At 41.3% G+C, this 25,953-nt stretch overlaps 2 protein-coding genes across 2 annotated transcripts; one reads left to right on the plus strand and one right to left on the minus strand.

The window, feature by feature from the left end:
* Positions 1-1,025: 1,025 nt before the first annotated feature.
* On the plus strand, positions 1,026-7,625 carry LOC131126040 (Y-box-binding protein 2-A-like). The gene is made up of 10 exons (XM_058068180.2): positions 1,026-1,193; positions 1,851-1,914; positions 1,993-2,026; positions 2,093-2,182; positions 3,421-3,669; positions 5,509-5,588; positions 5,651-5,822; positions 5,880-5,993; positions 6,064-6,141; positions 7,180-7,625. The coding sequence occupies exons 1-9, from the start codon at positions 1,091-1,093 to the stop codon at positions 6,103-6,105; spliced, it is 948 nt and encodes a 315-aa protein (XP_057924163.2). The 5' UTR covers positions 1,026-1,090; the 3' UTR covers positions 6,106-6,141; positions 7,180-7,625.
* Positions 7,626-8,825: 1,200 nt separating this feature from the next.
* LOC131126037 (solute carrier family 2, facilitated glucose transporter member 4-like) lies at positions 8,826-25,949 on the minus strand. The gene is made up of 11 exons (XM_058068176.2): positions 25,725-25,949; positions 20,973-21,068; positions 20,363-20,523; positions 18,327-18,451; positions 16,890-17,005; positions 15,459-15,621; positions 14,709-14,896; positions 14,541-14,645; positions 11,357-11,458; positions 11,079-11,282; positions 8,826-9,962 (listed from the first exon to the last, which is right to left on the minus strand). Exons 1-11 carry the CDS (start codon positions 25,755-25,757, stop codon positions 9,738-9,740), a joined length of 1,518 nt encoding a protein of 505 aa, XP_057924159.1. The 5' UTR covers positions 25,758-25,949; the 3' UTR covers positions 8,826-9,737.
* Between the last annotated feature and the right edge of the window lie 4 nt (positions 25,950-25,953).

A 25,953-nucleotide genomic window follows, 5' to 3' on the forward strand; every position in this document is an offset into this window, starting at 1 on the left:
TCTGCAGTTTGTGTTCAGAACTGAACAGCAGCGGGTGCGCCGCGCCACAAAGCGGTCGCAACCCGCCAGTGCACAATCCGTCAGCTCCGGCTGCACACTGAGAGCAGAGTCGCGCTTCACAACCATGAATCACGCATCCGCGAGGCGCGATGCCACGGGGAGAGAGATCTGAAATGTCGATGTTTCTAATCTTAATCCTCATTAAATGACTACTCATTACACTCAGGCTCATAAACGACTTAGCTTCCTTCTTACAGGCTATATTCCCATTGCATATGACGGTTAGTATTCACATATCTGATTTTGTGGTCTTTTTTAATATTTAATTTTACTTTATGCATTATTTGTGTGCACGCAGTTATCATGTTTTTAAAGTCTTTATATTATGAAAATAAAGTCGTAAAATTGCAAGAAAGTCAAATTTACTAGAGAAATGTAATATTTACAGAGAATACTACAAGAATAAAGCTTTTAAAACAGATTTGCGAGCTAACCGCTACTAGGCAATATTTATTATTATTATTATTATTATTATTATTATTATTATTATTATTATTATTATTATTATTATTATTATTATTATTATTATTATTATTATTATTATTATTGTACATGTTAGCTTCATTGGCCACTCAAAATTGTTCATCGGTATGAATGTGGGTGTGAATGGTTGTTTGTCTATATGTGCCCTGTGATTGGCTGGCCACCAGTCCAGGGTGTAGAAAATGGATGGATTATTATTATTATTGGTAATATGAAACACTTTTCTTTGGGGTTTTGTGTTTTAAGACACAAGGTGCCCCCCCAAAAAAAGGTAAAGATATCATCAACAAAACATTGATATTGATAATGATTAACTTGATTTTACACTTGTGTGACAGCTCAAGTATGTTTAAACCTGACTTCTGACCCTGGAACTACTGTTCCTGTCACCATTGTTTCCATTGGGCAATCCGGGCCCCAGTCAATCAAACCCCGTCCACTTCCGGCTCCTTTCCACCAATCACCGCGCTGCTTTCGAGGCATAAAAAGTCGGCGGCGCGGAGGAGAAAACACTATCAAGAAGCAGAGGAAGGAGGGTACAGAGAGCATGACAGACTCCGAGGCGCACAGCCCCCCTCCGCCGTCACCGGCACCGCCATCCTCGGTTCCATTGGCAGAAGACAAGCCGCTCACTGAGAGAAAAGTCCTTGGTAAACTCAACCTCGTCTCGTTGTTGTTTTATTGTTTTAAAGTCTCCGCTAATGAATGACTAATCACCGCATTAACGACGGCTGGTGTTCTTGATAGCATAGCTATATGCCATCTAGATATGAAGTCTTTCTAGTTTACAAACGCACATGAAACACTGTTAGGTGTGTTTTGACCTACTTTTCCAGTGTGCTAGTGGAGTGGGGCGTGTCCATAGGCTCAGGTGCAACGCTCCACCTCATTAACATCTTTCGCATCTAAAAAAATGTTTAATAAAAATATATGGAATTGTTTTGGAAACCAGTAAAAGTAAAACAAAAATTGGTCATGCTTTAAGCTTTTTAATTATTATTAATCAAAAAAGCGTTAAGTTGAACTTGTTATAATTCTGCAGTAGTAAAAATAATCAATGGTAAAGAGTAAACAAGATTTGTAAGGACTTTCCAATGTTATTTTTCCCAAATTCTACTTTTTTTAGAGGATTATTTTTCAAATAAGAAATTAATCCTACTGTAGCTGGTTGTGTTTTTATTTGTGAAATTTAGCATCTGTTTTGTTGCCCTTGTGACCCCTGGTTTCAAAGTCTTTGTTAATCATTGACACGCACCTTCTTGTCCTCTTCCGCTTCCTCCGCGGTCACATGACCTCTCCTGCCCCAGCCACTTTGGTGCAGGGCACGGTGAAGTGGTTCAACGTGCGTAACGGTTACGGCTTCATCAACAGGTAATTCACTATCTATAGGAGTACAGTATATAGATCAACTATGATATACGCTGCGTTTTGTTTTTTTGTTTTTTTAAGGAATGACACGAAAGAAGATGTGTTTGTCCATCAGGTAAAGCAAATGTATAACATTTGATATAAGATTTGTATGATCAATTTTGTCCCTACCACCCCCCAGACCGCTATCAAGAAGAACAACCCTCGGAAGTTTCTACGCAGTGTGGGAGATGGAGAAGTGGTGGAGTTTGACGTCATTGAGGCGACAAAGGTAAGCTAAATGTTTGACGTTAATGCTGAAGGTTTGGTGGCTCAAAGTTGTCCATGTGCCCTGATATTTGCCGGGGACCAGCCTGCCTCTCCCGTGAAGGCAGTTGGAGTAGGCTCCAGCATAGTCCCGGCACCCTAGTAAGGACAAGCGGTGTAGCGAATGAATGAGTTAAAGGACAAGGTGTCACACTTCCCAATTAGGAGCCCAAATTGGCCTCTAAGTCTGACTTTGGGTTCTCTTGGTCATATTTGACCTATTTTTGTTTTTTTGAGCTGTGAAAAAATCTACGTTTAGACTTGATGGTTGCCATCAACCCTGGTTGGCATGTTTTTTTGTTAATTTTTAAAATTCACTCCACAAATTTACCTTGGTTTGGGTAGAATATGGAGTTATTATTTTTAGTCAATGAATGACTTTGGTGTATAAATGGCCCCAGCTTGCACGTTGGACACCCCAGATTGAAGGTTACTTTGACCTTGGCTGAAGACATAACTGTTCCCAAAGACGGCATGTGGCAGCGAGATCAACCACCACCTTCCTGTTTTCACTCCCGTCAATCACGTCTTTAGTGAAGGTGAAAGTAACCTTAAATGTTCACGGATCCTGTAATAATTTACAAGCATGCCAAGCTAGCATTGGAATGCTTTGTTACCCTGGAATCACACGGAAATCCCCGTTGGAGGCTCATTAAGTCTGAGCATTGCTACTCCGGCGGCCATACGGCACAAGAGAACTAACTTTTGGGACGCCGCAGATGCTCAAGGCGTCTCTGCAGCAGAGCTAGCTCGTTGCTGCGTTTACCGGACCAGAGCCGCGGTCCATGGTAGCTCGGAATTTACATTTTTGCCTTTCTTGGCGCAGATGAATTGGGTTTACATAATTAATCAGCAAATTGATTTGGTGGGTAGGAATTGACGCTAACCAAGGTTCAGCTAGATTAGATTTTTGTGGTCTTGAGTGCAATTTGGATATTTTAAATTTTTGTCTGTGTGCACTTTGTTCTTGGAATGATAAAATGCACTTTGGACATGTCAAATTTCATAAGATGACAAACTATTAAACTACATTTTATAAATGTCTGTCTTTAAGTGACACTTGGCTTTTGTGTCCTGCTTAAAAATAAGAATGTAATGCACATCTAGAAGACTTAGAATGTGTGAAATTGATCGTCTAAGTTCACGTTTTAATGTTTTTTTTCCAACAATGTTTGCTATGAAGTGCATCTCGTCCCTCTGCAGGGTTCAGAAGCAGCCAACGTGACTGGTCCCGGTGGCGTGCCGGTCAAGGGCAGCCGCTATGCTCCCAACAAACGTCGCTTCCGCCGGCGGTTCTTCCCCCGCAGCCCCTGGCCCGGTGACCAGGCCAAGGTGGTGGATGGCCAGGCCCCTCCAGGCGGCGGTGAGGACGAGGAGGCAGGATCAGGGGAGAACGGAAGACCTCGACCGCAACGTCGCAGACCTCGTCGACCACTCCCAGAAGCACAAAATGTAAGCAGAAACTTCGCCTTTTGTTTTCAATGCTACGTAATTAGCATGCTATATATACGTACCACAGGTTGCAGAATAGTGGAAGAAAAATGCACTGCAAGAACATTAAGAACTCAGTGACAAAGTTGCCATTTCTTCCTTGTACAGTGGAACCTCGGTTAGCAAGTTTTTGGTTAAAGCCAAATTTACGCCACAATTTTGCTTGGGTTCTCCAGTTGGCATACAATATGGTACGCATCTTGTTTTGTTTTGGGGTTTTTTTCTCCCAACCCGACTGTTCACTCCCAATGCGTGAATGTCTTACATTTTTTTTGTCCACGAAGCACAAAAATGTGATGATGCAACTCCACAATAGAAGAGATCACATTTGGTGAAAACCCATGCATGCACGGGGAGAACATGCAAACTCCACACAGAGATTGTCAAGGGTGGAATTGAACTCGGGTCTCATTTCACAAACAATTAAAATGAATCAGATGATTTTCAAAGGATCTCCATTTTTGCATAGAGGCCTACTATCAACAACTGTCAGTCCTCTGTATCAATCTCCTGGTATGCTAATCCAAGTTAATCATTTTATAAGGCTAATAAATTATTAAAAAACCCATCTAAAAATCTAAACTTAAACTAAAATCTCTTACCATGCTGTTCACTACTCCCTTCAGAGAGCAGCACAAACTGGGTCTAACAAGGACAGAAAAACTATGCACAACTGTACAAAACAAATATCAGGTCGTCACCTGGCAGCTGCACTAAATAGTACCCATAAAACACCAGTGTCAGTATCAACAGTGAAGCAGAAACTTCAGGACTGCCAAGAAAAAGCCATATCTGACTGTGATCCCAAACTTTTAAGCAGTAGTGTATTTCCACTTTTGTTCACAATTCACTTTCTTGTAATAGATTATTTCATAATTTCAACCTTTATTTTTCCCTCGTAATTTGACCTCGAGTAGGGTATAACTAACTTATAACGACAGCTAGCATCAATCGACATGCATATCAATGATGGATGAAAGGGATACAAGCGTACTGAAGACTTTCCAAAGACGCCATGTGGCAGCCAGATCAACCACACGGACGCCATCTTCCTGTTTTTGCCACAAGTTAATTATTGAGTTCAATGGTGGTTTAATCAAAATGTCGCCATTTGCAACTTTTCTACCTCCATTTTGGTTAAGGTGGTGGTGGTTGATGTGGCTGCCACATGGCATCTTTGGGGACAGTCCAGCCTTCAGTGAAGGTAAAAGGAATTTTCACAAACACAATTCTCATCATTTTGGGACTTTGGGAATTTTTCAGCTTTTCCCCATTTCAACCGTTTTTCAGTTTCAACCTTTCCATTTTTTTATTTTTAATTTTACACTTCGCAATTTAAATTTCTCAGAATTTTAACTTTTTTCCCAGAATACTTTCTGGTCATTTTTAACTTTTTTTTTTTTTTTTTTTTAAATCTATTTTAGCCATTTTAATCTGACTTTCCTATCTGTATTTGACTCTTAGAATGTACTTTTCGGCTCCTAATTTTGACTTTCCTTTTGCATAATGACTTGTCATTTGACCTTTTTATCAGTTTGTGGTCTGAGCTGATGGCCGTTGCGCTTTAGATGGTAAAGACCAAACCATTGGGGTCTTCGGAAGGGATGTACTCTTTTGAGAAGTAAAATTAAATTTGCAATGTTGTAGAATTTCATGTGCTTGCTACGCTAGTTAGCATGATACGAATGGAAAGACTAACGTTAGTGGTGCAGTTGGTGGAAATCTGTCGTAGTGTTGGCACTGCAGATGACTTCTGCACTTTCGAGCTAAGCGATGGTGGTGATTGATGTTTGCTTGCAGGGGGAAGCGGGTGAAACAAAAATTGAAGGCGAACAAACGCAAAGACCCCAGCGGCGTCGATTCTGGCGGCCATATCGACGGTAACTTGGAGATTTTTTTTTTCCCCCAATTTTCAAGAATTGCTAACTATTGCCGTTTTCAGACCGTTCCGTGCACGTCCCGTGTTGGAACAGACAGATGTCCCTACGACTCCGCCTCCTCCGGCGACATCGGATGAGCATGCGGAATCTTCCCAGACGAACGACGAAGACGCCAAAGATCGTCGTCAAACGAGACGCCGTCGGCTAAGGAACTCTGAGTCTTCAGCTTCTAAAGTAAGTCAATAAGAACCTGGACAGGAAGTTGGCTTTATTTAAACTCTGTCCTCCTAGAACGGTACCGAAAAGTTGCCTTCAGACCCCGGCACCCCCCCGCAGATATCAAAGTCAGCCGAATTGAAGTTGAAATCCCCGAAACGATCTCCCAAAACGCCAAAATCACCAGAAGTAAGGCGCTGAAGCCACTTTTTTGTAAGCTAACTCCTAGCCAAGGTTTAAAATCTTAACTCTCAAACAGGCAGCCACTACCACCGCAACTGTTCCGGCACCGACGGAGTGATGATCCCAAGCGGGATCATGTGACCCATGGGAAGAGGTGCGCATTTGCATGCTACGACCTTGCTGTATGTTAGCATACCAGTTGTTAATGAGTTTTGAAATGCTACCTGAAATCGCACATTTGTTGCAACTTGGGCTAGCGTACTGTTGATAGCATGTTGAGCACCTGTCTGTTAAACGCACCCGTTCATTAGCCAGTTGCTAGCAAGCTACAAGTTGGCGTACTGGCTGTGGTGTTAGCATTACCAATTTCTGCATTTACGTCGATTTGCTATGGGTTCCCATGCAAGCGGTTCATGAAATGACCATGAAAGTTGTTGCAGGGTTGTTTTGTTTTTAGACCCTTGGCACTTTGTAGAAGTACAGTACAACATAACTAAAACAGTAAAAATGGGGGTAATATAAGAATACCGAACCATTAGGATAATGGCAATTTTTAGTGCGTAGTCATATTAAGTATAAAGACTTGCAAAAGTTGTAATGGGGACACAAATGGCGTTAATTTGGGCAAAATTTTAAAGTACGAGAATGAAAATATTTTTGGATCCGGGCGCAACTCAAAGCTTCAAATGGCGACGGTTTTATTTTAAATCTAAGACTCCTTAGCAAATGCGTACATGGCTTGGTTTATAAAATGTCAAATACTATCAGTGGCCCGTCTGTGTGTAAATTTGGGCGGCCCTGAGTTGGCGCTTGGCGCCATTTTGGCCTCATGCTATGCTAGCATACAGTTATTTTACCTTGCCTTGTTGAGTCCTTTTTAATATCTTACAAGACTAGCGCAATCACCACACCGGTACGCCAAAGTGCTATGCTAGCACCCTGGGTAATGACATGCTGGCTTGTTGCGTTTTTTTAGTATTTAATTCGGCCATTTTTGTCAAAATAAAAGTACTTGATATAACAAAATATATTCATTGAGCATTTTATCTAGAAATGAAAATTCTTTATAGTTTTTTGTAGTATGGTATAAGTTTTCCTGTTAAAATATCATAGTAAACCCAATAGAAAAGTGTCAAGAGGTACTTTAAAATGCAAATTGATGGATATTTTTTTTTTCCCCACTGGCCCATAGGTTCCAGGGTTGAAGGGGCTGGCCTTATTTTGAGAACACGGCACATGTCTCCCCTCCTTGCACTCCCCCATCCTCAACCCCACCACCCCCTGTTGAGTTTCCAGGCGACACGGGTGGGGCGGGTGTGCATTTACATAGAAAATCTTTAAAAGGGAAAGAAAATCACATGCACCAAACAGATGCTTGTTCCTGTCCCCCTATTTAAATATTCATTTCCTTCAATGCATCAAGTAGCAACTAGAGGCTTGATTTTTATTTCACTTTTTAAATTTTGTTTAAAAAAAAAAAACCCTGTGGGGGCAAGGGACAGAGCAGGTGCATTTAAAGGGCTTGGCTTAGTTCTTACCACCGCCCGACTATTTACTTTTTTACTTATTTGTGGGTATTTTTTTTTCTTTATATGGAGGGGATTATGTGCAATGACTGAACAATGTGAATAAATGTTTGCAATTGTCACCATTTTGCTTTTTCTTTGGCAAACTTGGGGATTTGGAATATTTTAGTTTGGTAAATATTGTTGCCGGCCCAGGAACACCTCGGGATGCAGCATGCCGGGCGGGTAGGGGCTTGGGTGGGTGAAGTGTGGGCTTTTTCTGCTTGGCCCGCTGTCCTAAACACCCCCCCCCCCCCCCCCCCCACCACCCACATAAGTGATAGATGGCATATGAATACTGCTGTTTTAAATGACTGTGAACCCTCAGTTAGCATCATGTATTCTCTCAGCTCTGACTCAAACCAAAACATTCTCTTAACCAAATCATAATGCAAACCCAGGTGAGGTTTTTTTTCCAATTTTATTACAATGACAAAGATTTGCATGCAGGAAGCAATTTGAAACGCATGAAAATGACAAATGAAGGTTTCACATCCCTTTTAACAAAGATTGCTATTTGGTAGCGGTAGCATAGAGCTACACCTACACCACTTTAGTCTTATGCTAGGACTTACTTCTAGAACGCAGCCCTTTTTCAGTGGTGCCTTTGCTACCTGGGCCTGCACTGGGACAGAATTTCTCCCAGCAGTTGCTGATGCCAGCATTTTTATTTTTTTAAAAGATGTTTACATCTTTATAAACTTGTGAATGTACACTATACTGTGAAGTGTTGCACCCCCCCCCATGTCTTGTCACTTAAATTTTCAGATGAAATATTGGTGACCACACCCAAGTCATGAACACTGACCTTAACTGAGGCATCTGTGGATGATGTTGTGGGGTCTTTTGTGACCTCTTGTGTAATTTTGGTTGGTGGCCACTCCTGGGGAAGTTCGCCATTGTTTTGGCCATTTGTGGCTAATGGCTCTCATTGTGTTTGGCTGGAGTCCCAAATCTTTAGAAATTGCTTTATTTCAGTTATGTTTTAACAAGCGGGGGGCGCATTTATATTTGGATTATTTTTTTTCTCCCTGAAAGTTGAACTGTTTTGTGTTATTGACAAAAACTTTTATCTGAAACATTTGTCAAACATGCAATAATAAGATCAAAAAGGGACTAAAAGCAGGGCTAAAATGTCAATGGGAATAAATTATATATAATATAAATAACCAATTATTTATATTTATGAGATCACTCTAAATGTTTTAGATAATAAAAAAGCGTTTCAGTTTAGCTTCAAAATGCAAAAAAGGAAATGGGAGAGAAACAAAAATACCAGTTAGCAATTTATTGCAAAGAAGCATTCAAGTGAAATAGGCTGTTCATCACAGCACAGCCTTTTAAAAGGCAAAATGTGTATTGAAGTGATTGTCAGGTAGTCATCTCTTGGTGGCAAAGGCAGAAAAGCTTTCTCTCTTTGAACAAGGTGGAATTGTTGAGGGTAGACCATAAAACAAACACAAAATGAGCCGGAGGATCCCATTGGCTGGTCAAGACACGGACCATCCTGGGCCCAAATGAAGGTTTGTACTGGTGCTGAGGGCAGTCCCATAACCATCAGAAGAAAAAAGCCCGGAATGAGCAGGAGAACGCCTCCAAACATGGGACATTGAAAGGTGATAGGTTTTCTTCTCCCTTGATGGTGTCCTGGCGTCCAAGAAGATCCCACTTGATGTTTTCCACCATCCTTCAATGGAACGATGGCGCTTCAGGGCATGCAGGGGGCGACAAGCCGGCTATGTGAGATTTTGCAGGGGGGCATCCCTCATGACTGAAGGCCCTGGTCTGTGTGGTGATGACAAAGGACGTCTACCAGAGGACCCATCCCGGGGCTTCCCCTCATCTAGATCCAATGGAGAACATTTGGGATGGATTTACAAAAACGGACATTAGTTCGACAGTGAAGCCAAAAAAAGGGGACTCAAATATTTTAATGTTCTGAACTCTTGTTTCCATGCCAGTGCTGCTTGAGTAGGACTGGTATGTTGTTATACGGAAGGCAATCCGGAGGGACAAGCAGACGCGCATAGATAGCATGAAAAAGTTGCCGCATGTGGCGATAAAGTGCAGGAAATCCCGTATGTGGAATTCAAGAGTATTGAAGTATTTGGAGAACAGCACACAGCATTAGAAACAACACAATGCAAAGCACATTTTCACCACCGGGAGTCTCTCTCGCTTTCTCTCAGTCCATGATTTCCTCCCCTAAATAGTCTAGTTCTGTACTGGTCTTGTCCGTGGTTAGGTCCAGGTTCATGTCCATCATGCCGTCAGCCGAGTGCTGCAGGAAGTTTGCCGCAATCTGGTCAAAGGTTTTGCCCCGCGTCTCAGGAACACGGAAGAACGTGAATACCAGGAAGAAAAGCAGCAGACCGGCGAAGATCAGGAAGACATACGGACCACAAAGATCCTAAAACAGAAATATTATACTTAATGCAGAATTAGCCTCTGTGGAATTTGCATAGGGAATTCTACTCGTATACACTAAGATGAAATGTTATACACTAATCCCTAATAAATGTAGCGCAGTTAATTGATTCCAGACCCAACTCTGATAAGTGAATTCCCTTGTAGTAGGATTCCTCCTTCTCAATATGTTTTAACATTATTAGAGCCCTCTAGACATGAACTAACACCCCAATAGTCACCTTTACACTCCTATGACCCATTATATGTAGTTGATGGATGATATATGGATGGGTGGAAATTTTAATATTATTAGAATGAAGTCGTAAATTTACCAGAAAAAAAGTTGTGAATTCACAACAATTAAGACACATCATACATTTATGTGTAAAAACATAACAAATTCACAAGAAAAATGTCCTGAATTTACTAGGACGTAGTTATGAGAAAAAAGTTATACCATGGTGAGAATAAAGTCAGAAATTTACAAAAAAAAAAAATTATGACAAAAAAGAAATATCACGGCGGCACGGCGATCGAGTGGTTAGTGTGCAGACCTCACAGCTAAGAGACCAGGGATCAATTCCACCCTCGGCCATCTCTGTGTGGAGTTTGCATGTTCTCCCCGTGCATGCGTGGGTTTTCTCCGGGTACTCCGGTTTCCTCCCACATTCCAAAAACATGCTAGGTTAATTGGTGACTCCAAATTGTCCATAGGTATGAATGTGAGTGTGAATGGTTGTTTGTCTATATGTGCCCTGTGATTGGCTGGCCACCAGTCCAGGGTGTACCCCGCCTCTCGCCCGAAGACAGCTGGGATAGGCTCCAGCACCCCCGTGACCCTCGTGAGGAAAAGCGGTAGAAAATGAATGAATGAATGAAAAAATATCACCACAATAAAGTAGTCAATTTACTAGAATAAAGTCATCCACTTATGAAAATAAAGTTGTACATTTACAAAAAGTCTTCTATTTGGGGGCAAAGTTTTAATGTTATGAAAATAAAGTCGTAAATTGACAAGACAAAAAGGCATGAATTGGCGAGAAAAAAGTTAGAATGTTACAATAATAAAGTTGTAAATTCACCAGAAAAAAAGTTGTAATGTTACGAGAATACTTACAGCAACATACTGGAAGCACATGCCAACGATGAAGTTAGCGGTCCAGTTGGAGCAGCCCGCCACAGCCATGGCGGCCGGTCTGGGACCCTGGGAGAACAGTTCGGCCACAAAGAACCATGGGATGGGACCCGGGCCCACCTCGAAGAAAGCCACAAAGCCGAAAATGGACAGCATGCTAATGTAGCTCATGAATGGAACACTGTCCTGCGGGGTTTACAACAGGACACACGTCAGGAAATAGCCAGAAACCGGTACAGGCTAATTGCTGGGATACTGACCAGTAAGCTGAGCGCTACAGTCATGATCACTGCACAGATGCACATGCCGCTGAGTCCTAGCATGTGTAGCGTCCTCCGACCCATTCTCTCAACCAGGAAGAGCTGTCAAGAACACTCGTTAGAACAACCGCTTTTTTATGGTCAGTCCGGCAATTCACAGTTTAGCTTGAGAACTTGGTCTTTGAAGGACTCCTGTATATATTCATAAATCACCCTTAACCCGAAAATGTCCACTTTCCTTTCACATCATGGGTGTCCAAAATGCAGCCTGGGGATGTCATAAGATGTCATAATATGAAAAACAAACAAAACAAGTAAGTTTTAGGAAATAAGGTTGCAGAAAAACTTGTTTGATATTACAAGAATAAAGTCAAAATATTACGGTAATAAAGTCATCATTACAAGAAAATTCACAAGACCCATTCGTCCATCCATCTTCTACCGCTTATCCAAGGTCGGGTCGCAGGGGCAGCCGCCCAAGCAAGGGAGGCCTTACTTCCCTCTCCTCTGCCATTTCATCCAGCTCCTCCCAGTGGATCCCGAGGCGTTCCCAGGCCAGTTGGTCATGTCCTGGGTCTTCCTCAGGTCTTCTACCGGTCGGACGTGCCTGAACACCGTCCCAGGGAGGCATCCGGGAGGCACCTTGACCAGATGCTCACCTGGCTCCTCTCAATGTGGGGGTTCCACTCTGAGTCTCTTCCAGATACAGTGCTTCTCCCCTTGTCTATTAAGGAGAGCCCAGCCACCCTGCCGAAACTCATTTCAGCTCCTTGCACCCGTGATCTTGTCCTTTCGGTCACTACCCAAAGCTCATGACCATAGGTGAGTGTAGGAACGTAGATCTACCGCTACCCTCAAAAATCCCTCCATAAACTACAACTGGTTCAGAACTCTGCTTCCCGGATCATCACCAGAACCCCCTCATTCCACTACATCACCCCCATCCTGCAGCAACTCCACTGGCTCCCAGTGACCCAAAGAATCACCTACAAAATCCTTCTGTTCACCTACAAGTCTATCCATAACCTTGCCCCCCCCCTTATCTCTCTGACCTCATCCACATTCTCAAGCCATCCCGTTCCCTCAGATCTTCCGCGTCCCTCCATCTCACTGTACACTCTGCACGTCTTAGCACTATGGGGAGCAGCGATTTCAGCTCCCCAACTCTGGAACTCATTGCCACCAGACCTCCGTAACTCTACCACCCTTCCCATCTTCAAATCCAAACTCAAAACTCATCTGTTCAAACTTGCCTATTCTCTTTAACTGCTTCACATGGTCCCCCCTCCCCCTATTTATTGTATGTTGTCTTTTATTTTGTATTTTATATTGCCGTTTTTTATCTTCTGTACAGCGACCTTGGGTGTCCTGAAAGGCGCTTTTAAATAAAATATATTATTATTATTAAACTGATAACTTAACTCTTTCTTCACCTCAGCAGACCGATGTAGAGTCCGCATCACTGCAGATGCCACACCAATTCGCCTGTCGATATCTTGTTCCATTCTTCACTCACTCATGAAGACCGAGAGGCACTTAAACGCCTCAATTTGGGGCGGGATCTCATCCTCCACCTAGAGATGGAACTCGACCCTTTTCTGGGCGAGAACCATGGACTCAGACTTGGAGGTGCCAAAGGTGCCAATCCAGTGAAATTTGAAGGTCACGGCTCAATGAAGCACCAAACCAGAACCCAGCTTAGGGATTCTGTCCATAAAAGTAATGACTACAATGGGTGAGCCGGGGCGGAGTCCAACCCTCAGTGGAAAATGGGTCAGATTTATTGCCGGCATTGCAAACCAAACTCTGACACCGGTCATACAGGCAACAAACCGCCTGAATTAGCTGTTCCAATACCCCATATTACCGGAGTACTCCCCACAGAATTCCCAGAGGAACACAGTTGAATACCTTCTCCAAGTGACTGGATTTCAATCGCAACATTAGTCCATGTTATTACCTGAAGGCCTTGTATTTGTATTTTACTTCATGTAGCCATTTTTATGATTGGAAATGCTGATGTAAGCATGCGACAGCTTGATTGTGAATTAATATACACTACCGCTCATAAGTTTGGGATCACTTGCAAATGTAAAGGTAATGGTTTTATTTCATTTGAACATGCATCAGATTACAATTGAATGCATCACATAATCAGTTCACAGTTCCACATGTCCAAAAGGAGTAGGAAGAAGCAAAGCTTATTAAATCCTACCCCTCCATCTGGTACTTTTACAATCAGTAACTGTTACATTTGTTCACTTCCTGCCTTCCTATGGCTTTGTTTTCCAAAAAAAAAACAAATTTTCCTGCATTTCACAAACAATTTTATCCATTTCACAAACAATTAAAATGAATCAGATGATTTTCAAAGAAGGATCTACATTTTGCATGGAGCCTATCCCAGCTGTCTTCGGGCAAGAGGCGGGGTACACCCTGGACTGGTGGCCAGCCAATCACAGGGCACATATAGACAAACAACCATTCACACTCACATTCATACCTATGGACAATTTGGAGTCTCCAATTAACCTAGCATGTTTTTGGAATGTGGGAGGAAACCGTAATAACCGGAGAAAACCCACACATGCACGGGAAGAACATGCACACTCTACACACAGATTGCCAAGGGTGGAATTGAACTTGGGTCTCATTTCACAAACAATTAAAATGAATCAGACAATTTTCAAAGGATCTCCATTTTTGCATAGAGGCCTACTATCAACAACTGTCAGTCCTCTGCATCAATCTCCTGGTATGCTAATCCAAGTTCATCATTTTATAAGGCTAATAGATTATTAGAAAACCCATCTAAAAATCTAAACTAAAACTAGAATCTCTTACCACTACTTCCTTCAGAGAGCATCACAAACTGGGTCTAACAAGGACAGAAAAACGATGCACAACTGTGCAAGAAGACAAATATCCGAGAGTGTGTAGTTTAAGACGAAGACCTGGCAGCTGCACTAAATAGTACCCATCAAACACCAGTATCAGTATCAACAGTGAAGCGACGACTTCAGGATGCTGGACTTCATGGCAGGACTGCCAAGAAAAATTTCCAAGTGATCCCAAACTTTTGAGCAACTTTGAGTATTTTGGACACACCATGATCGAGTGAAGCCGTGGAATAGTAACTGCGATGTGACATGAGACCAGCGTATTATCAAGTGTTCCTACTGACCGACACGACAGTGAAAGCACAGTTGACGATGCCGGCTCCTATTGTGGCGTAAACTGGACTTTGGACTCCGGCCTTGGTGAAGATACTGGTGGAGTAGTAGAAAATCTGAAACAACAACAAAAGTTACTTCATTCCTGTCTTTTAATTGAATTACAACTGTCTACGTACGGCGTTGATGCCAGATAGCTGCTGGGAAAGTTGCAACAGGATAGAAATGACGATGGGTTGGCGGTACACGGGTGATCGGAAGAGCTCCAAAATGGACACTTTGCGCTCCATGTCCATCCTCCTCTTTTCCTCCTTCATCTCGGCGAGCAGGTCGCCCACTTCCTGTCGGCCAGTCAGCCTCCTCAGGCCTGGTGAAAAGTGGTTCAACGTTTATCAGTGTGTAATATTACGATAATAAAGTCGCAATATTATGATAATAAAGTTGCCAATAGTCGTTATAAACGTTGATGATAATTGACGAGAATAAAATTGGGAATTTAAGACAATTAAGTGGTAAATTTACGAGAAAGAAGTTGAAAATTTACTGGAATAAAGTTGTACATTTAGGCGAATAAAGTAGAAAAGTTAATTTACAATTGTTTTATGCATGTAAACCTATAATTAGAAAACTGTGAATAGGTGTTTTGAGAGTCAACTGCTGATGTATGTGACTTCCGGGTCACGGGCCAGCCATTTTGTTGGCTAGCTAATAGGATGCTAACAAGGAAGGATGTTTTATGATTTTAAAAAAAATACATTCATACAAAGAATACAGATGGACTCACAACACAACAAGACGTACGCCATATCGTACGAACGTACCGAATAATGAACGCAAAACGAGGCAAAACTTTTCGACATTAACCTGCTAAACTTGGTTTCACTGCACCAGGAAATGTAAGGTTCCAAAGAAGTAAAAATCCTACTAACCACGCTTGGCATGGTGTTCCTGACAGCGTACAATGTAGAGGAAGCGAGGGCTCTCGGGGCAGAAAGGCAGCAGCCCCATTTGGAGGACGGTCGGCACCACCGTCAGCCCCAACAGAACGGGCCACAAGTCCTCGCTGCCTAGTAGCGACTCCAGGCCCAGAATCTGTCCGGTTAAAAAAACAAACACAGTAGGCATGAAAAAGATTTATGTTGTTATTTTTTTTTGTTGCTGTTTTAGCTCTTTTCCTGAGTGGAGCGCCGAGAAACATCCGGAGTCTGTTCATCACCGTAGCGATTAAGATAGTTTTGGCTAACTTTGTGTTCGCAGTCTTGGTCTCGTGGCTTCACTCGGCACCACTGTAGGCCTCTTGGGTTCCTTCTGATCTTTGACTTTATCTTACTTTATTAATTTTTTTTTTTTTATTCCATTATTTTATTTATTTGAAATGTTCTTATGCCGCCTAAATCATTTGATATTTTTATTGATTTTTAAAAAATCTTTTTATTGATTTTTTTTTACAAAAAAAATCTGACAAATTTTATATAATAGGGCAAAAGCAGGCTAATAAGCAAGCCCATAAGCAGGCTAAAACTACTACTAGTAGTAGTAGTAGTAATAATCAGAAGAAGAATAATGATGATAGTAATAATAATAGGCTAATTAATAATATAATAATGATTATTATATCATTGATCACTGGACAGAATGGTTGCAGAGCTTGAGCAGCGGTTTTGCAGTGTAGATTGTGTGTACTTGTGTAAATTTAATGGTGGCCTAAAACAATTGAGTATCTCTACTAAATCTGTCCAAAAGTGGGAAAGTTATATCCCGGTTCTTGTTCCTTATTTGTTTTTTTTTTTTTTTTTTATGTCTACTACATTCATTCATATCCTGTGCATCTCCAGGGAGCTAAACCCCCCCCCCCCTTGTACTCAGAACCGAGTGACGCCCCTGCCTGATATGATCCACACAAGCAATGCTAACATGCTAGCATGCCTAGGATTGAATTTGATTGTATTGTTTATTTACATGGCAGTAACAAATTATGAAAACATTGCATCATTTTTTATCGAGCCACACCTCTTTGTTATGACGGCAGACACAGCACGATGTAGTCACTCGGAGCCTTTATTCTGACCTCAACTCATCTATTTCACAATTAGTTGCAAATGGTGATTAATCATGATTAATCCATTCCTTATCCTCACAAGGGTCGCGGGGGTGCTGGAGCCTATCCCAGCTGTCTTTGGGCGAGAGGCAGGGTACACCCTGGACTGGACGCCAGCCAATCACAGGGCACATATAGACAAACTGTAATTAATTTGAATATTAATAATATTTTATATGATATATTATATTATTAATAATAGTTTATAATTAATTTAACAGCCCTAATCCCAATGTAGAATGTTCCAATGTGGAAGTATTACCTGAGCAATGAGAATCCCAGTAACGATGGCCAGTTGGTGCAGCGTACCCAGCGCCCCCCGCAGGCTGGTCGGTGCAATTTCACCCACGTACATGGGGGTCAAGCCTGACGCCAGCCCTGCAATTAAAGCCTGAATTAGGCTTCTGTGTTGTGACGGCGACATGATTAGTTGTCTGTGCAGTCATCCCTCGTTTATGGCAGTGAATTCCTTCCAAACCTGACAGTGATAAATGAATTTCCACTATACAGGATTCAATGTTATGTAATGTTGTGATAAAGTTTTGTGTCATTACTGCTGCCCAGTGGCCACAATAGTACATATTACTTGTATTTCTGTTTCTAATCATAGACAAGAACCTACCGCCAAACACTCATTTATTCATTCATTAATTTCTGAGAAATACGAAAGAGCAATCATTGAAGTGTGATACTATGAGGGACGACTGTATACTCTACGCTGTATACTGTAACTTTATTGTACAGTCATGACCAAATGTTTGACAACGACACAAGTTTAGATCAAAAGGCATAAATTCACCAGAATAAAATCATAAATTAACAAGAATAAAGAGTCATAAATTTACAAGAATAAGTCATACATTTACAAGAATAAAAGTCACAAATTTACAAGAATAAATTCATTTGGGATAAAAAAAAAACTTGTACATTTACAAGAATGTGTTTATTTTTTCCTCATAAATTTATGACTTTATTTTTGTACATTTAGTTTTTTCTTTTTTTGCATTTATTTTTTTACTCATAAATGTCTGACTTATTTTCTCATGAATGTCAAAGTTTTTTGTCATAAATTTCAGACTTCATTCATGTAAATATCCAACTACTTTCTCATAAATATATGACTTGTTTGAGTGATAAATTCAAAGCTGTTTACTTGTAAAATGACAATGTTTTTCTCATGAATTTCCAACTTTATTCTTCCAAATTTTTCTTCGAAATTTACCACTTTAATCTTGTAAATATATTACTTTTTTTGAATGAATTTTCCAACCTTTTTTTCTGTAAATCTCCGATGTATTTTTGTTCATTGTGGCCCTCATACTGTGGTGTTTTCCATTTGGCGCGGCATGCCGTCCACTGACTTGTGGGCGGCATCCTGACCGATGACTGCGCATTCTTGCATGACCAATGCTTGGGAGTTTGTCAGAATTTGCATGTTTTTGTTAGCCCAATCTGACCTGATCATGGTACAAGACCTTATTTTGCTATAACAAGCATCATCTAGAGGCTTTTGCCTTTGATATCAGCTATTTCTGATTCTAAAAGTTATGATTTATTGTCGTAAACGACAAGACTTTGGTCCGGTACTGTACATGCAAATTGCCATCATAACAGACATAATTCTCAGTAAAAGCACATTAGAACGTATCAAAAAATAGAAAAAAACAAGAGCAGTAACACGCAATGAAAATGGCATTACCACAGTAGGCGCCGATGATGAAGCGTCCAAGAATCATCATCTCGAAGGAGCGACAGAGTTTGGACATTCCCATCAGGCTACCGCCCATGAAGGCAAACAGGTTGTTGATGAGCATGGCCTTCCTCCTGGCGAACGACACTTTGCATCATATCATTTTTTTAGCATGTCGGCCATGCAGTCAGGACATCTGACAAAATTGAAATATACTGAAGTATAAGGTGATGTCACTATACAATGACATAATGGGTACCATAGTAAGTGTCAATATAGTGATATATATAGCACATCATGACTGGTTCAAGACTCTTCATCCTTGTATTTAGCAAACATCAACTGCAATCTTGTACAATCCGTTCCATTCCAGTTTGATTCCACATACTGAAATGCTGTGGCTTTTTAACGTAGTGCTAGCATATAAGTGTTTCATATTTAGTTCTTCCCTGCAGCTAATAGGTTATTGTTAGCTTGACACTACCGCTCAAAGGTTTGGGATCACTTGCGAACCCATCTAAAAATCTAAACTAAAACTAAAATCTCTTACCATGCTGTTAACTACTCCCTTCAGAGAGCAGCACAAACTGGGTCTAACAAGGACAGAAAAACCGCACAGAACAACTGTGCAAGAAGACAAATATCTGAGCGTGTGTAGTTTAAGACAAAGACGCCTCATGTCGTCACCTGGCAGCTGCACTAAATAGTACCCGTCAAACACCAGTGTCAGTATCAACAGTGAAGTGGTGACTTCAGGATGCTGGACTTCATGGCAGGATTGCCAAGAAAAAGCCATATCTCAAGACTGGCCAAAAAAATTTCCAAGTGATCCCAAACTTTTGAGCGGTAGTGTATATCAGTAAGTTTTAGTATTTGTGACTTTTAGAAATAAGGAGTTAGTATGTTCTCTATAGGCGACATTATGGATTATCCTTACTGATCTTTTTAAAAATAATAATAATTATTATTAATATTATTATCATTAAGTTAAGTGCTCTGAGAACACAGCATTTTGGCTTTGTACTGTTTATAAGACATTTTGCAGTACCTCCATTTTTTAGATTTTCAAGTGGGCCCTGAGTTTGGCAACCCCTGTAATAGATGAATAATAATAATAATAATAACAATAATAATAATTACTATTATTACTATTATCATTTATTAATGAAAAATAATAAATAATAATAATTATTATATTATATATCATTATAATATATTAATAATAATAATAAGATTTTGATTTTTAAAAGGATTGAAATGAAAGCAGGGGGATAAAGGAAGCCCAAACTTTTAGCCTGTGGCATACACACAAGACGGAATTAATTCTCATATTTTTCATAACTACATTCACGACTGGCATAATAACCAGAGAGCTACGTTCCAATCATAAACTGTAGTAAGGTTCCTAAAATATTGTGACAAGTCAATAACACTCAATATGTTATTACTTAGGCTTATAAATATTTTTTTATCGTGCAATAAATATTTTACAATACAAATAACTTAAAAAATAATATTTGCAAAAATGAATAATTTTAATGACCTCTCATGGCCCACCCTTTCAATGTCTATTTGTATTTGCTGGTGCGTGTCCTTTCTGCTGCTACCAAACAGCATGATTTTAGTTTGACTTAGGTTCAAGGACAATCTATTATTATCAAACTTCTTTCTTCTTTCTTTTTAATATGACCATTTCATCTCTGACCTTTCAAATTATTTCTTCTGTGCTACTCCGCAACAAAAAGCAGTGGTATCATCTGCAAATAATGCCAGCTTTAAGTCTTTCGTGACTTTGCAAATATCATTGATGTACAAGCTGAACAGTTTTGGTCCCGGTATTGACCCCTGGGGTATTCCGCACTCAATATATAAACTTACAGATGTGTGTTTTCCTAGCTTAACATATTGCTTCCTGTCAATTCCCGTCAAGATGAATGAATGCAAGTTTGATCGAAGTTTGATCATCAGTGTCGAAGACATGTTGAATTTAGTCAGAAAACACTTTTGTTTGGGTCTCATTTGTGCTTAAAGTGACACGCTCTTACCTTCCCAACCACTCAGAAACAAAACCGACACAGGAAGAGGACAGCATGCCCCCAATAGAGAAGATGGCCACAGACAGAGACCACAAGGACGTAAGCGTCCCGGTTGGGATGGACTGTCCATAGCGATGCACCCACGTCGCGTTGTAGTCCTTTTCAATGATCTAAAAGACAAACCAGCACAAAAGACACGTGTTCTAACTCATCTGATGACGTCAACGCTAAAGGTTGCGTGTGTGTGTGTGTGTCTGGCATAAACATGTCAGCCTCTATTTTGGTGTTAGCATCAGCTGACGTTTGCACGAGGGTCAAGGTGAGACGTCCCTGGAAAAAGTCACCTGACTCTAAATAATCTTTCAATATTTTACATATTCCTATTTTTATTTAGATTTGGTAGAATTATATTATATAATATATATTATTGATGTGCATAATTCCAGTTTTACAATTAAAAAATATATTTTAGTACAATCATTTATAATTGACATATATTATGCAATATATGCTGATATATATTGATTTCATCAATGCAACTTTTACAGTGTTAGCATCAACCTAGCTAGCATGTTGCTCTACTGTACAGCATTTGCGACATTTTTAAAGTTGGTACTACCTTCTGGGGTGCATTAATGACACCGATGTTGTATCCAAACTCCAGTGATCCCAGTACAGCAGTGAAGACGGACAGCGCGAGGGTTCCAGTCACCGTCTGCAAGGCACACGTTTTTGTTGGTTGAATTGTGAATAAAGTCAACAAGGGCCAAACTAATTGTTTTCAATGAGACTCCACACTTCCTGGTTTGATGTCATGTGATTGCATCCTTACAGCGTCATATCGGGATGCTGTGAATGTCCCAACGTTGCGTGGAGACGGGGCCCAAGTGCATCTAAAAAGTCTTAAATTGAATCCACAACCGCAAAACAGAAAGTAAGGAAGCTTGTAGAAGATATGTAACGAGATGCAGGCAGGCAAACGAAAATGAACAACCATCGATCATGACGACACCAAACACAAAGCAACGCTTCAACAAAGGACAGATGCCAAAGGCTGAATTAAATCATCACAACACAAATTAGCAGCAGGTGCGTATAATCAGGAACGTAAATGCAGCTGGAAACAGAACAGAGCAAAACAGGAAGTACTACAAAATAAACAAACTATATAACACACAGGGCGTGATAGTACCCCCCTTGAGGACGGGTCCCATACATCCAGAGTCAAAATTGGTGAGTGGCGGTAGGACCGTTGTTGAGTCCCGACTGGGACCGGAAAAAAAAGTATCCCGATGATGGCCAGGAGAGCATGCAAGCCCAGAGAAACCGACAGGACCACTCCAGGATACGGGCATATCGTTGAGAGACCCCGTGGCGACTGACCAAGAGGGGGCCCTGGATCCTGGAACTGAAGGCAGCTGCCGCATGGACGGCATAGGGACAAGAACCGAAGACTGCGGCTGACGCATAGGCTGAGGAACAGGACAGGAACTGAAGACAAAGTAAAGTGCAGAAAGAAGCAGCAGGTCCACAGAGCTGGAAGGCAAAGCAGGAAGCGTCTCGTTTGCCTGATGTGACGGCAAAGCAGAGAACTTCTCATCCGCCTGATGTGACGGCAAAGCAGGAGCAATGGGAGCGAGGTGTACATTAGCCCCCCTAGCTCCAAAGGGACTTCCAGGGCTCCTCTGCCAAAACCAGGTATGGACGGAGAGATGCTCCCTCGGCCAAAACTAATGGGGACTTCAGACGTGGTGCCGGTACTGGTTTGAGACAACAGGGACTGGGGGAGTCTGAAGTTTGAGACAGCGTGGTGCTGGTACTGATATGGTGTCGGCTCCAGGAGCGTTTAGGAGCTGATGTGGTGCAGATTCCGGGAGTGTTGGGATCTCTGTGAGCCGGGGTGCAGGAGTGGGGGGTTAAATAACCTCCTGTTGATGTTGTACTGGAGATAAAACTGGTGCGGATGGCAACTGGAGGGCGTCGTAGGCTGAGCCGTGGGCTGGCACTCAAGAACAAAGTGTGGCTTCTGCACCTCAGCATGCCGTGAAGAGGAAGGAGGGAGGGAAGGCTGCACCTGTGCGCCCCGGATACACCGACTCCATGTGGACCCACCTGCAGTCTGGCCCCCAAACCATTGTCTCCAATTCCTCTGGCATGAACCTTGTCCATTCCTCCTCCACTGCCCTGAGGAACAGCTGGGTCCAATCATCTAACTCTGCAAGGTCAACATTTGGGCATCCTTCTGGCACAGCCTGGCGTGGTGGTGGACTGGCGACGACCTCAGCATGTAGAGACGAGGCCCAAGTGCAGCTAAAAAGTCTTTCATTGAATCCCCAACAGCGAAACAAAAGCAGGGAAACTTGCAGAAGGGATGCAGGCAGGCAACAGACATGTGGCAAACAAAAATGAACAACCATCGATCATGACGACAAAGCAATGCTCCAACAAAGGACACATGCCAAAGGCTGAACCAAATAATCACAACACAAATTAGCAGGAGGTGCATGGAAAACAGAACTGCGCAACAGGAAGTACTACAAAATAAAGTCACGAAAACCAGAATCAAGACTAATAAGGGTAAATAAGATTAAATCAACAAAGTGTCAGCAGACTAGTGGTTTTGCAGTACATCCCGAAAAACAGCAAAGCACCCCTGTCATATACAAGATCTTTGACTCCCATTCTTTTGCAGCAGGTTTTTAAAAACAGTAGAAAGTTCCTCTCATGTTGAGGATCTTTGACCGCCACTTTAGTTAAAAAACAACAGAGCCTTCCAGTCATATAGAGGATTTATGACAAGCATTTTAACAGTAGGTCCTTAAAAACAGCAAACTGTTTCTGTCATATACAGAATCTTTGACAAGCCATATTCCTTTGCAGCAGAAACCCTAAACAGCAGAGCACTTCCGGCATATAAAGGATCTTTGACAGGTTTGGGGGGTTTTTTGGCAGTAGGTCCTTAAAAACAGCAGAGTGTGGCAGTTATATAGAGGATCTTTGACTAGTGGTTCTGCAGTACGTCCTTAAAAACAGCAAAGCACTCCTGTCATATACAGGATCTTTCACTCCCATTCTTTTGGAGCAGGTTTTTAAAAACAGTAGAAAGTTCCTCTCATGTTGAGGATCTTTGACCACCACTTTAGTTAAAAAAACAACAGAGTCTTCCGGTCACATAGAGGATCTCTGACTAGCATTTTTACAGTACGTCCTTAAAAACAGCAAACTGTTTCTGTCATATACATAATCTTTGACAAGCCATATTCCTTTGCAGCAGAGACCCTAAACAGCAGAGCACTTCCGACATATAAAGGATCTTTGACGTGTTTGGGGTTTTTTTTGGCAGTAGGTCTTTAAAAACACCAGAGTGTGCCAGTTATATAGAGGATCTTTGACTAGTGGTTTTGCAGTAGGTCCTTAAAAACAGCAGCGTGCTCCTCTCATATACGTAGAGACTCTTTGACAAGCCTTCTGTTGCAGTAGAGTCCTTAAAAACAGTAGAGCCTTCCTCACATGTTGAGGATCTTTAACCATTATTTTTATTTAAAAACAACAGACCACTACTGTTATAGGGCATATCTTTGACGTATGTTTTGCAGTAGGTCCTTAAAAACAGCAGCGTGTGCCAGTTATATAGAGGATCTTTGACTAGTGGTTTTGCAGTAGGTCCTTTAAAAACAGCAAAGCACTCCCGTCATATACAAGATCTTTGACTCCCATTCTTTTTGCAGCAGGTTTTTAAAAACAGTAGAAAGTTCCTCTCATGTTGAGGATCTTTGACCACCACTTTAGTTAAAAAACAACAGAGCCTTCCGGTCATATAGAGGATCTATGACAAGCATTTTAACAGTAGGTCCTTAAAAACAGCAAACTGTTTCTGTCATATACAGAATCTTTGACAAGCCATATTCCTTTGCAGCAGAAACCCTAAACAGCAGAGCACTTCCGGCATATAAAGGATCTTTGACAGGTTTGGGGTTTTTTTTTTGGCAGTAGGTCCTTAAAAACAGCAGAGTGTGGCAGTTATATAGAGGATCTTTGACTAGTGGTTTTGCAGTACGTCCTTAAAAACAGCAAAGCACTCCCGTCATATACAGGATCTTTCACTCCCATTCTTTTGGAGCAGGTTTTTAAAAACAGTAGAAAGTTCCTCTCATGTTGAGGATCTTTGACCACCACTTTAGTTAAAAAAACAACAGAGTCTTCCGGTCACATAGAGGATCTCTGACTAGCATTTTTACAGTACGTCCTTAAAAACAGCAAACTGTTTCTGTCATATACATAATCTTTGACAAGCCATATTCCTTTGCAGCAGAGACCCTAAACAGCAGAGCACTTCCGACATATAAAGGATCTTTGACGTGTTTTGGGTTTTTTTTGGCAGTAGGTCCTTAAAAACACCAGAGTGTGCCAGTTATATAGAGGATCTTTGACTAGTGGTTTTGCAGTAGGTCCTTAAAAACAGCAGCGTGCTCCTGTCATATACGTAGAGACTCTTTGACAAGCCTTCTATTGCAGTAGTCCTTAAAAACAGTAGAGCCTTCCTCACATGTTGAGGATCTTTAACCATTATTTTTGTTTAAAAACAACAGACCACTACTGTTATAGGGCATATCTTTGACGTATGTTTTGCAGTAGGTCCTTAAAAACAACAGTGTGTGCCTATCATCATTTTTTCTATAAACACAGCAGTGTTTCTGTCGTATAGAAGATCTTTGAGATCCTTAAAAACAATGAAGCCTTTTGAAGGGTTTTTGACGCATGGTTTTGCAGTAGGTCCTTAAAGACAGCAAACTTCTCCTTTCCGAAAGGATCTCCGACTTGCATTTTTACACTAGGTCCTTAAAAACAGCAGAGTGCTCCTGTGGTGTTTTTTTTTTTCAGTAAAAACAGCAGAGTGCGTCTGTCATTTAGAGGATCTTTGACAAGCCTTCTTTTGCGGTACAGTCCTTAAAAACAGTAGCGAGTTCAGTTCTTCTTGTGTTGAGGATCTTTGACCACCCTTTTAGTTTTAACTGAGAGCTCTTGTTATAAAGCAGATCTTTGGTGCATTCAGTAAAAGCAGCACTTCTGGCATATAAAGGATCTTTGACAGGAGTTTTTCAAAAATATTTTTTGCAGTAGGTCCTTAAGAACAGCAAACACCCTTTGGCAGAGAACTTCTGTCATACTGAGGATCCTTGACAAGCATTTTATATTAAAAACAGCAATTGTTTATGCGGGCGCTAGCTTAGAAGGGTGAAGCAGTCAAAGCAGTCGCTGACTTAACAGTCAAGGTCAAACCTTAAAGGACATAAAAACAAACCTTTCTGCGGTACCTTTTGGCTACTTCTTCTATTACACGTCCACATTAAAATAAACAACAAACACTAACCTCTCCTCCCAGTTGCTGAAACCCGGCCGGCATGACTTTGGCTGCCCCCCCACTTGGTGACACAAGCGGAGACACGTGAGACCCCCACCCCTCTGAAAACTCTTACGCCGGACAAAAAAAAAGAACCCAAAAACTTCAACAAAAAAGGAGGAATTCCAACAGCGTGTATGTCTGATTTTGAAGATCTGTCCAGTTGGCGGAGAGACCAAACACTATTCAACAGACTGGG

This window comes from Doryrhamphus excisus, linkage group LG2, assembly GCF_037039965.1.
Source record: "Doryrhamphus excisus strain RoL-2023G ecotype Guam linkage group LG2, RoL_Dexc_Guam_v1.1, whole genome shotgun sequence".
Taxonomy (NCBI): Eukaryota; Metazoa; Chordata; class Actinopteri; order Syngnathiformes; family Syngnathidae; genus Doryrhamphus; species Doryrhamphus excisus.